Source organism: Grammomys surdaster, unplaced genomic scaffold (assembly GCF_004785775.1).
Source record: "Grammomys surdaster isolate TR1022 unplaced genomic scaffold, NIH_TR_1.0 193, whole genome shotgun sequence".
NCBI lineage: Eukaryota > Metazoa > Chordata > Mammalia > Rodentia > Muridae > Grammomys > Grammomys surdaster.
Genome location: NW_021604638.1, coordinates 4,399,783 through 4,411,840, shown reverse-complemented (window position 1 = coordinate 4,411,840; position 12,058 = coordinate 4,399,783). Strand labels below are relative to the sequence as shown.

Sequence of the window (12,058 nt, the reverse complement as noted above, 5' to 3'; positions counted from 1 at the left end):
CATGAGGGGATTGCTGGTTAACAGTGATCTGAATATAAATTATCCTCCGAGGGCTCGTGTGTTTGGTCCCCACTGGACGGCGCTGTTTTAGGAGGCTGTGGGATTTTCAGAAGGTGGGATTTAGGTGGAGGAAGGCTAAGGGGTTGGAGACTGGTTCCAGGTCCCTCTCTCTTTCTGGTTTACAGAGGTGTGAGCCAGCAACCTCACACTCTTCCTCCTACCCCCGCAGGTACAGTCACACCCCTGCCTCCAAGTTTTCCCATCGTGAAGGACTGTGTATCCTTCCACTGGGAGCCTGAATAAATCCATCTTCCTTATGGTGGTTCTTCTCAGGTGTTTGGTCAGAGTGATCATATAAACACTGATATTGTATGTGTTAGGGGGTGGGGAGAATATGGGCATGAGACTTGAAAAGCTGGTAAGAGCAAAATCTGAAGGTTTATTTTGTTATCAAGGGATCCTCTTTCAGCAAAGGGGCTGTCAAAATGGAAACTTTCCTGAGGGTGCTGCGGGCTTATAAAAACGGCCACACAACATTTTCTAGTAATAAAACAAAGTTCCAGGTGTTTTTTAAATGGTCATATGAAGCACAGAAAAGAGAAACAAAAAAGATCTCTCAGGTATTTACATTAAAAAAAATCATTCTTGCATTCAAAAATACAAGGACTGGTTATTGGGGCCAGCGGTTAAAGGAGCTTGATCCTGGGCACCTGGACATGAAAGCCGGGAACTGACTCTTGAGTTGTCTTCCTCCCCCAACCCCTACCCCACTACCCCAGGTGTGACGTGGTAGGTGTGCTTCCCCAAATAGGTGTAATACAAACTTTTAGAAAGCCAAATATATAAAAATGAGATCTGACAATACAGGTATAATTCTTTATTTTTTATTACTTGGCAGTACTGGGAATTGAACCCAGGGCCCCACATAGACCAGGCAAAAACTCTTACCACAGACCTACATCGTTAGCCTCTGAATCTATAACTCTAAAAATAATTTTATATGAAAGACAAAGCATATAACCCTGTTGGCCATATTCACATATTCATTCAACTGTACGTATAAATGTATATTTCAGAAACATTCTAAAACCATAACCTAAAAGGGAAATCTTTATCAAATATATAGAAATAATCAGTAAACATCTATAGAACAACAGTGCTGGTTAAAAAATGCACAAGCCATATGTAAACATTTTAAAATGTCAGTAGAACATAACTGTGTTTTGCGCTTATGAAATTGTGCTTTCCCACGGGGTTCAAGACCCACTATACACTGCACAGGTAGTGCGCATATGTTATAATCATCACTTTGAATAGATAAAGAAATTAAGGCACAGAAAGTCATATTCTCACACTTGCAATGCATTCCTCTAAGCTCTGACTAAACTTCAGGACAAAATTCTGCACTGCAGACCCTAAATTGGGTACCCTATGTCTTTATGTAAAAACATGACTGAAGCAAAGTACCCTCAGGGACCACAGCCGTTTAAGCACATGCGCGGACACACACACACACACGTGTCGACACACACACAGCTTAGAAACTGTTGATTCGTCTATCCACAATCTAAACTCACAGAGGAAGGTACCATTGAAATAAGAAATTACAGAGTCCTCTGCACCAACGAGGCATTCATAAGCAAGGAGCTGGCTTCACTGTAGAACTTCTTAAAGTAGACAGTCTCTAATTTCCAACAATGTTTCCCCTTGTAAGCAGGAAAGATAGCTTTATGAGAACTTTTACCTAATGTTTAGCTCCATTTACAACTGGCGTTTCCTCAACTATTGAACGAAACCTAGTATAATAAATGATTTGTCAGTCCCACTCAGACAATAAAGCCAATAGTAGGTCTTCATCAAGTGTAGATGGGAATTAAAGCTGCCTCTTTGGGTTTTGCATCAGAAACTCTTACTAACCTTTACTAGAGTGGCTGACCGGCAGCCTCCCGGTGACGTCACAGAAAAATGGAATGACGGCAGGCTTTTGAGGGCTCTGATTGGCTAATGTAAACACGTGGTAAAGTGTAGTGGGCGGTGCCTGGCATTGCCACCCCCCAAGTGCTTCCCTGAGTAATGGGCTTAGTAAACATCACAGTCAGAATCATTCTGCAGAAGGCTATGTGCGCCATGCTTCGCAGGTTGTCCCATGCTCTGGTCCTTGAAGTTCGCCGTTTAGGAATACCGAAGCCATAAGCAGCTTTCTTGAAGAAAGGGGAAGATTGCTGGTCTTGATTTGGGGTGAAAAAAAATCTATAAAATCAATTAGACACGTATCGTATGTTACAAAGGGTATCTCAGCTGTTGGAAAACAATAAGCTAAAATTAAAATTATTATGGGCGTGTCTGCCAAAAGTGTAGCTCACTGAGTTACACATGCACTCTGGTCTTGCTGATGCCCTGGGGCTTGTCATTAACAATTCCTATGCCAGCCTCCTAGGAGGGGCCCTTCATGTGGCCTCAGAATTTGACGTTTTCTGTTACTGCGGACACTACGGAATGATGTTTGTATTCTTGGGACCTTCTTCAGAAGCTTCCTTAATAACTGTGTTCTCCGCTAAGTGATCCCGGCCTCAGTGGCTCCTGATCCTGAGCAAGCCCTACTCATGCTGTTGGGAAGGGAGAGTGAGAGAGCTGGCTTCAAGCACAAACGTGACTGTCAAGCCATGGGTTGGGTGTGTCACCTTCCACCTCAGACAATAAAATTTCTCCATCCCACTTCTGTGTCCCATCAAGGGTTTTGATTCCATTGCAGTGTGCATTAGGAGAAACCGACCAGACTTACAAGGTCATGCTTGACTACGGAAGTAATTTCTTAGCACAGGGCTTAAGTGACATACATGGGCCCACATTAAAAGAAAAAAAACCGTAAATTCAGTAATTTTTAAAAAGAGATAAATTATGTGGGGCTAGAGAGATGGCCCCATGGTTAAGAGCAGTTGCTGCTCTTGCAGAGGACCTGAGTTTGGTTCCCGGCAACCTGTCATTTGGGCAGTTCACAACTGTCTGTAACTCTAGATACTGGGAATCTGATGCTCTCTTATAACTTCTATGGGGACCCACACTCCTGTGGCACAGATATACACACATTCAAAACAAAATCTTTAGAAGAAGAGGAGGAGGAGGAAGAGGAGAAAGAAGAGGAGGAGGAATGAAGAAAAGAAAGAAAGTTGAGTCTAGACATTTCCGAACTTTGCTCAGTCCTGGTTGGATAAGATGTAAAAAGACAACAGGGACCCAGACACTCACCTCAGCATCCTACCGTGGACAGAAAGCAATGGGCAGCTCCCGGCTAGGTACCAGGATGCCAAGATGCAGCATCTCCACAGGTTCATTGTCTGTGGCCACGATGTCATATTTTTGGATTATCTGTAACACACATTGAGATAGAGGAGTTAACCCTCTCGCCTCCTGCTTTGTGGAATAGCCTAGGATGGGGTTGCAGAATCCAGTGAAGACTTTTACCCAGCAAAGAGCCAAGTGGAGCTGCAACTCAGCCAGCCGGCGTCCGATGCACATCCTCTTCCCAATGCCAAATGGGAGGTGAGCAAAGGGGTTGATCTTTTTCTCCTTTTGAAGCCAGCGTTCGGGGCTAAACTTATTAGCATCTTCAAAATTGTCTTCACTAGAACCCAGCACCTGGGTATTTAGTGTTAACACTGTCTAAGAACACACAGAAAAAGATGATTTTTAAAAAAAACAATAGCAAAAATAACTCATGGAAATACAATGATGATATATTGCTTGACAAGTATTAGGGGCAGTATAACATGTACACAGATGTGGGTAGTACGTGTACCCATGTGCACATGCAAAGGCAAGAGGAAGACATCTGGGGTTCTTTCTCTGCCTTATTTCCTGGACACAGGTTTTCTGGCTGAACCTGGATTTAAACTGGCAGCCAGCAAGGACCATTGATTCTCCTTTCTCTGTCCTCACTCCTGTTGGGAGCCAACTCCTAGCGGAAAGTGGCTATCATCTTTACAGCCAGCTCGAGCCATATACCCTTACAAGAGACTTGTTTTCAACAGCCTGCAGTAGCTCAGCACACTCTGATAAACATCTTGTTACACTGTTTAGTGCCCCCAGCTGCAAGGTGCTCCTGGTATCCATGGCTACAAGGCATGTGACGTAGTGGCTTCAGTTGAGCTTGTCCATGAGGGCAAGTCACGTGGTAAAGGGTATAAATACCCAGGATTTCCTTTCTATGTGTGGGAGGAGTGAGGAGACTGAAGGAGTGAGGAGAATATAGCATAAGTGTGAGGAGAATATAGAAGAAGAGAGGAGAATAAAGAAGAGACTTGAAGAGACTCCACCGGACTCTGTCTTGTATCTATCTTTTGCGTCTCTCGCCCCTTTTTCCGCCCTTCCTCCATCCCCACTCTCTCTCTTGCTAGACCCTGACCTGCAGACTGGAGCAGCAGAACCGGCTGGCCTTTACAAAGTAGCAGAACCAGCTGTTACAAAAGAAATGGCAGTTACACACTCCTCCAATGCTGTCCCAAACAGCCACATCCAGCTCTTCACATGGATACTGGAGATTCATATCCAGACCCTATGCTTGTGCAGCAAGTGCTCTGCCCCCGAGACCCCTCCCCAGCCCCAGAACTCTGTATTTTATTTTGCCTGTGTGTGTTCCATTTTGGCAGCCACCTCCTCTCTCCTCATTTTTCAGATGAAGAAGGATGAAGCTCACAGATTCCCTGTAACTCACTCAGGACCACTCATAGAGAGTCCATGTTTGCATCTCAAGAGCCACACTGTCCCTAATTTAATACTTAGTAGCATGCCACAAGGACACTCTGTCTTCTGTGGGGTTTCCAGAATGAATGCTCTTACAGCAAAAAGCTTCAGGGAGATTTGACAGACACTTGAGAAGTGTAATCTTCCCAAGTTTTGCTAATGAACAGGTAGGCAGATTCTACTTACTCCTTTGGGTAGCCTGTATTCACCCAGAACGGTTGGTTTGTCAAGGGTCCGAGTTGTAAATGGCACACTTGGGGTAAGCCTGAAAAGTCAAAATCAGAATGGTCAGTGTGGCTACAAAGCCCACTCTGTTTGATGGGGCATTAGGAATACAGACAGAATGAGAAATGGGAGTTCTGTAAGATGTCACAGCAGGACAAGAATGACACCCTGTGTCTTTCCGTGAGGAGCTCTGGGAAACTGACAATTGTTGGGAGAGGAAAAGTCAGGCTTCCTAGGGGTGTAGCTCCCCATAGATCAACTACCTTCTCTCTGCTCTCAAGAACACATATGGGCAACACAAATTAGACTTGGTGAAAAGGCAGAGAGAGGATTGGATGATAGAGGAAGGGGAGGACCTTGGCGGGCCTGGGAGACAGGAGTGGGTATAACCAAATACTCTGTGTGCGACCATCGACGAACTAAGGTCTGTTCTGTCTTGATTTTAAGAAATCCCATCTTCTCAATACGTGTGTCTCTTGTTTCTTATCCTGTTAGTCAAATCCCTTACAAAAGGCTGGCTAGTGGCTCATCACTCTGATTTTCTTCTAAGGCTAGTTAGTGGCTCATCGATTATTCCGTTCCATTCAATCCGTGTGCATCTCATGCTTCACCTGAGGCCTCACTTTTTTTTTTTTCTATTCCACTGCTGCCCACAGAGGCCTTGCTGCTTCCTTCTAAGCTAAGAATGGGAGGGGGTTTACTTCCCGGGAAGAGCCTTCAAAGATGAAGATGTGCATCTCCGAGTCCTCTTGCTTGGCCTGCATCTCAAACCTTACTATCACACCTGACCCCCTGAAGGCTGACAGCATCCATTAGAGGCAGGCTGCTATTGCCTTAAAGAAGAAGAAACTCACTTTCTAGGATTTAACAGGATTGGCCCTCAGGGTTTGGAAAGTGATGTAAATATAAACAGCATATGCTCCATGGCCCTGCTCTCTAGTTTGAGAGGTGTGTATAATAAACCAGGAGGAGCACCTTAAGGAATCCTTGCTGTGTCTCCAAGAGAATCCTTTTCTAGTGACATAATGTATTGCCAAAGCAAAACAGAACCTGTTCTCGTGTCGTGGCCCAGAGGTGTGTCCCTACCTCATGGATTCTTTTAGACAGGCCTTTAAATAGGGCATATTTCTCACATCTTCCGCCCGTGGTGTCTGGTTGTGAGGCAACACGCTCTGGATTTCCTGAAGAAGTCTCTGTTGCACTTGGGGATTCCGGGATAGATTATAGAGAATCCACATCAAGCTGTTTGCCGTCTGAAAGGCAACAGGCCACAGATGAGAGTCTGTCGATGACCGGCCTCAAATCGCTGTCAGATGAACAAAAGGCCTCCATCTAAACTACAAGTGGGTGTAATTGCTTGGGCACAAACAAATTTGCATACAACTGGCAAGAGAGGGTTAAATCTGAGGATGACCCAGACTTATTTCTCTATTTACTGTTACGTGAAATGCTACCACTAGGGGGAAACCAGAGCAAGATATAAAGATGTCCTCTGGTCTTCCACCCTCAGATCTAAATGTGAATCTATCACGGCCTCCAAATAAAAATTGAAGTAGAACTTATTAATGGGCAAAACTTGATGTAAAACTGAGTAAAGAGAGGACAGAAAAGCTCTGATGGTACTTGTGAGAGGCTCTCTGTACAATTACATGTGTAAGACATCACCCTTCTGGAATGTAATAAACGGCTACACCCTAAATTAACCATGAACACGAAAAGGCCCTATCAGGGCTTTGGCCACATATAAAATGCCTTTGAAGGAAAATTCGGCACCTTGCCAAAAAAGAATATAAGAGGAAATGAATTTTAACATCAAATTGAGTATCCCAAGAAGCCAGCGGCAGTTTCCGACAAGGCCAATGGTCTTTTTAAGGGCATCTTTGGCATCTTTGAAGGTAATGAGTAGCACCCACCATATTCACCACCAGGAGTCAGACGCACTTGGCTGCTCTTAAACTAATTTAAGCCAAATAGTCTCCAAAATTTGGTGTCACTGTCCTCCCCCTGCAGACACCAAGGCGCTATGACTGAGTGCCATGACCCACTCACACAACAGAGCAGAGTGCAGGACGGCTCAGAGCCAACTGGCATTTATTATTTTTGGAAGAACATGCCTCCTAGGCAGGTTTCTTCATGTCAGAGGGCTAGTGGCCTCAGCTGAAATAAACCCTAGATGGCATTATTACAGAACAGGAAGAGGGCGTGGCCTCCAAATTAAAGGCAGTCAAATCCCTGTCCACCCAATGTGACTTTCAGAATAAACAGGACTGAAAAAGAAATGAACCAGGTGTATAACCATATCAGGTAGCCCCTCACCACAAGGACCAAACAGTGTTCCATGGAGCTAGGTAACTGAAGTTTCACCACATCCAAGTCCGGTGCCTGGACTCAGTCTGGGTTCTCAGGAAAACTGCAGAGCTTAACTCCAGGGGAAGTGGGTTAGGAAACCTCAAGGGCTCAGGCTGTCCCGGCATGACCTTGGCTGCGGGGGATGGGGGTGGGCACTCACATCCTTAACTGGCTTTCTCTATTAAATTCATTCTCTGCTCATCTGCCCATCCGCCCGTCCACTTGTCAAAGCATAAATTGCCAGCTTGCTTGCTTAATTGCATCACTATCTGAAAAAGCGATATGTCTCTGTGTGTGTGTGTGTTCATATATCAGGGCACATATATGGATATGCATGTGGAAGCTCTAGGCTGACTCGACCTCATTTTCTGAGGCAGGGTCTTTCACTGGTCTAGCTACTCTGGTTGGCTAAGGGATCCTCCCCTCTCCATGTCCCCAACCCTGGGATTACACACATGAGTCACCACACTTGGCTTTAAAATTCGAGTTCTGGGCATCACACTCACGTCCTCGTGGATACACAGATAGTACTTCACCAACTGATCTCTCTCTCTCTCTCTCTCTCTCTCCAGTCCTTATGTTTGAAAAAAATTGTCTTGCCAGAGGGTGTAGGTACCTACTTCCAAATTCCTGTCTCAGTTCTGCTGCGTGCTGGCTAGAGCTTACATAGTATTTCATTGGAGTACATGTTATTAGAATAAGGCCCTACCACACCCTTAAGCACAGGAGGCCATGCTTTCTTTGCGTTTCCTATCGGGCTCACTATGGGACTCTTACTACAGGTTTTGTGAGGCGGCTGCTGCTCAGGTAATTCTGGTGGAAAGAATGATTCCAGTGGCTGATTAAGAACTCATCATGGAAACAAAGCCACCCAATAGACTCCAGCCAGCTGAGTCCCCAGCCCACCCTCACCGTCTCCACCGCAGCAAGCTGGAGCTCTGTGACGGCAGCGTACAGTTCTTTCTTGGAAAGGCAGTCGTGCTGATAAATATCACAGAGGAAATCCGCACCAGGCTGCTGGGAATATCTCTCTAGGCGGTTGTCGATGCAGGGCTTGACTGTCAGGGGAGAAAAGGAGAGAGAGTCTGAAAATTTGGATGAGGAAAATAACCCAAGAAAATCTTGAGAACACTGAGTCATGTCAGGGACACTGATGATTTGCTAGATCAGCAAGTATCTAGTTAATACTCTCCCCACACTCTCAAGGATTGCTCAAGGCTTCTCGGCACCCACTGGGCATCTTCCAAAAGTGTTGATTCAGAATCAGGGATTAGGGAGCCTGACATCTGTCTCTCTCACTGATAGGAGTCACTATGTAGTCCTAGCTGGTCTGGAACCTGTTATGTAGACCAGGCTGGCCTCAAACTCACAGATACATGCCTGTGTCTGCCTCTAGAGTGTTGGTACTAAAAGAACACATCACCACGTATGTATGAGCTTGAAGTCTTCATTCCTATCGAGCTCCTGGGGCAGAAGCTGTTGGTCAGTAACTCAATTTTGATGAACAAAAGCTCAGAGCTCAGAAGGGATCAGCATGGGGGAGGGAATGAGAACTGGGCTTATGTGCATATTCCAAACGTGGACACAGATATTACTAGACACATACACACGTATAGTGCCTGGAAATACTGATAATACTTAGCATTTAGCTTTTATAAAACACATTTGGACAATTGTCTCACTTCAATTCTTTATGCACGCAGACACAAACTAAGATCGCCATGCAGATAGCAGGCAGGGTCACTGCCTGTGGTACAGTTGGCATCTTAGTCTGAAGCATTGCCTAGCCTGGAAGCTTGGGATAGCTACTTAGGTGTGTCTCAGGACCATTGCTTGGGAGTTCAAAACAGAGTTGACTGTGTGGTTTTGTGTAAGGGTTAAGCCTAGACATGCACACAACCCATAATACCCTGTGTCATGGAGCAGAAATAGCCTTCACCATCAAAATATCATAGTACACTCCATGTTTATGTTCTACTGGGCACATTAAATGTTGTATCAATATGGGAGATAGTGTCATTTGTTACTGTAGAGATGGGGCGATCGAGGATGAAAAGCAGGTGACACACAGGGTCAAAGCACCTCATGCGAACTCTGCCTCAGGAGCTCTTCCTTGAGCCCCTTGCAGAGCAGACTGCAGACAGCTAGCTCCTCCTGCTTTCTCCAGCTATGCACGTGAGCACAGAAAGCTCTAGACAGTAGGAGAAGCAATATCATGGGACGATCATGATGCTTCGGTCAGAATGATCACACTAGGCCTCTTCTAGACATAGGGTCAGGGTCACTGGTTTGCAGTGGGGCAGTGGGCAGGGTAGCCCTTTCACCTGATTTGAAAATGGTGTCCCAGGCCAGCGTGTGCGCTTGCCACACCTTGGTGTTGAGGCGCTTGTGCAGCTCCACGGGGGTCACCATCATCTTCCCAAATGTGCTCATCATCTGTAAGAAAGACAGGAGCGTGGACCCGCCATTTTCTCTCTAAGCCAGCATTCTCCTTAGAGAGGAAAATCCTAACTCAGACCCCCTCTGCATCTCCAAAGAGTGGGAATCAAAGGTTTATCATCTCTCACACACACCTCAAAGATGGCTTTGTGCTGTGTTTATTAAAAAGGTATCTATCTCTTGTTTGGTTGTACTGGGAGTCAAACCCAGGGTCTCCTGGTTGCTTAGAAAAAAAATCTAATATTGATATATTCTGTATCCTTTTTATTTTACTTTTTGTTTTGAGACAAAGTATCACTAAATTGTCTAGCCTGTGCTAGCATTCACTCTGTAAACAAAACCAGCTTAAGACTTGCAATTATCTTGCCTCAGCACCTGCCCACGCAGCTGGGATGGAGGGCCTGTACCACCAGCCTGAGTTGTTAATGTCCTGATTGTATAGGAAGAAGGAAACACTGGAAAACTATTATGTGCCTATCCACTCCAATTTCCATTAGTGTATTTCCTTAATTAATCCCAGATCAATCGCATCATATCTATAATATCTCAAATTACTCAAAACATCTAAAACTTTTAAAATCTGCAACATTTAGAAACTTTAAAAGATATCTTTTAACCAACTGGTTATTAATCCGGATACCTTAAATACATTGGAAGTAATATTTTTAGTAAAAAGAAACTTTACCTAAGCTGATAAATAATAGATTTAGCATGTATTTTTAGTGATTGATGCACATGTATATATTAAAATATAGGTATCAAAGGGACTGGATTAAGTATTAAAAAGAAGGAAGTAAAAAGACGTCTCCTTGGGAAACACGGGGATAACTTTTGCTATTCTGAATTCTAGCTTTGAGGACGTGCTGTCCAGAGGGCCTGCTTACCGTTTTGATGGCCGCAATGAAGGTCAGGGCTTCCTCTTCTGCGTCCTTTTGAAGGAGCCCAAATCTCTTCTCATATAACACAAGGCAGATGCCTGTCATTGAAAATAATCACTACTGTTATTCATCCGTAGCCATGCCAGAGTCTATGATTAGCTGACTATTAAAGACTGAGTTCCCTGTCCCATGAGACTGTGGTCTCTTCTAGAAAACAAAATCTCAAAAAGCAAGAGAGAGGAGGGAAAGGACACTCTCTTCTCTAGAAGTCATTTCCAGGAGCACAAGACCCATAAGCTTTGAAACCACCTGGTGAGAGACAGGACTGTCTGTGTCAGTCACAGGCTGGTGAGGACAGAGGTATCAGTGGCTTAGAGACTTGTGCATTTCAATGTCATATACGAGGCTAGCTGGCCCATGAGCATCCAGGATTCTCCTCTCTCTGCCTCCCATCTTGCCATACGAGCACTAGGATTACGGACCTATGTTACCGTGTCTAGCTTTGTATGAGGTTTGAACCCAGGTCCTCAGGCTTGCGGACAGGCTGTTTCTCCACTGAGTGTGTGTGTGTGTGTGTGTGTGTGTGTGTGTGTGTCCCGTGCTCTCTTTGCTTTTTTGACAAGAAGGCAACAGAGCAGTCTGTTTTCCTCTGCCCATTTCCCTCTGGTCTCTGCACAGAGTACAGAGGTAAGGCTGGGGCAGCTGCTGTTGTCTTGCTTTAAGAACAGAGTCCCTGTGTTTCCACTTCTGCCTACGTTGGGGGCCTTCACTCTTGGCTCCACTTTCTGGAATGTTCATCCAAAGAGGTTTTTCTAAGTTTCTCTTTTTCTGCCCTTCCAATCCGACCCTCATCTTAGCAGAGAGGAGTCTGTCACCCTGGTCCACGCCTCTGCTCCTTCTTACTGTCCTTACCGGTATTTGTCACTTTAGAATCGTAGTTTTGTGAGGGCAAAAAGGCTGTCCATTTTGTTCCTCGCTGTCTCTGGTACCTAACGGTGCCCAGCACATAGCATTTGCTTAATAAAATGTTTGTTGAATGACTTCATCAACAACCTATAGTACAAGCCATAACTAAAATGAGTTTGTATGGCCTTGTCTTGACTGGTGATGATCTATCATAACGGAGACCTGAGCTTTATCCCCCAGATCTCTTGTAAAGTTAGGTGAACAGGACTATAAGGTCAACTTACTTTCAAAGGACCATTTGTTCAGCTCACTGTACAAGTCTTTGATGTGGCCTCCCTCGTCACGCAGCTCATTGATTCTCTCTATAAAATCAGCCAAGACCTTAAAGAAAGCAACAGGAAAGGTACATCTGTATCACAGGAGGGAGAGACAAGGTTCCGGTTCAGGGAGTTCTTCCGAGGGTATTTCTGCTGTTGGTGGTGATGGGTACCAATTACATTTTTGCTTAGTCCTGACCTGGG

The 12,058-nt window shown here is 44.9% G+C and overlaps 1 protein-coding gene across 1 annotated transcript in view; it reads right to left on the bottom strand.

Moving 5' to 3' along the window:
- Positions 1–863: 863 nt before the first annotated feature.
- The window catches only part of LOC114623005 (1,25-dihydroxyvitamin D(3) 24-hydroxylase, mitochondrial), a 14,320-nt gene continuing 3,125 nt past the window's right edge, over positions 864–12,058 (bottom strand). The window contains exons 4-12 of the mRNA XM_028769652.1: positions 11,822–11,918; positions 10,638–10,729; positions 9,639–9,750; positions 8,227–8,372; positions 6,052–6,218; positions 4,927–5,005; positions 3,463–3,660; positions 3,247–3,366; positions 864–2,250 (exon numbers count right to left, since the gene is read on the bottom strand). Of these exons, the coding sequence (XP_028625485.1) occupies positions 3,256–3,366; positions 3,463–3,660; positions 4,927–5,005; positions 6,052–6,218; positions 8,227–8,372; positions 9,639–9,750; positions 10,638–10,729; positions 11,822–11,918 (1,002 nt within the window). The 3' untranslated portion in view covers positions 864–2,250; positions 3,247–3,255. The remainder of the gene's footprint in view (positions 2,251–3,246; positions 3,367–3,462; positions 3,661–4,926; positions 5,006–6,051; positions 6,219–8,226; positions 8,373–9,638; positions 9,751–10,637; positions 10,730–11,821; positions 11,919–12,058) is intronic.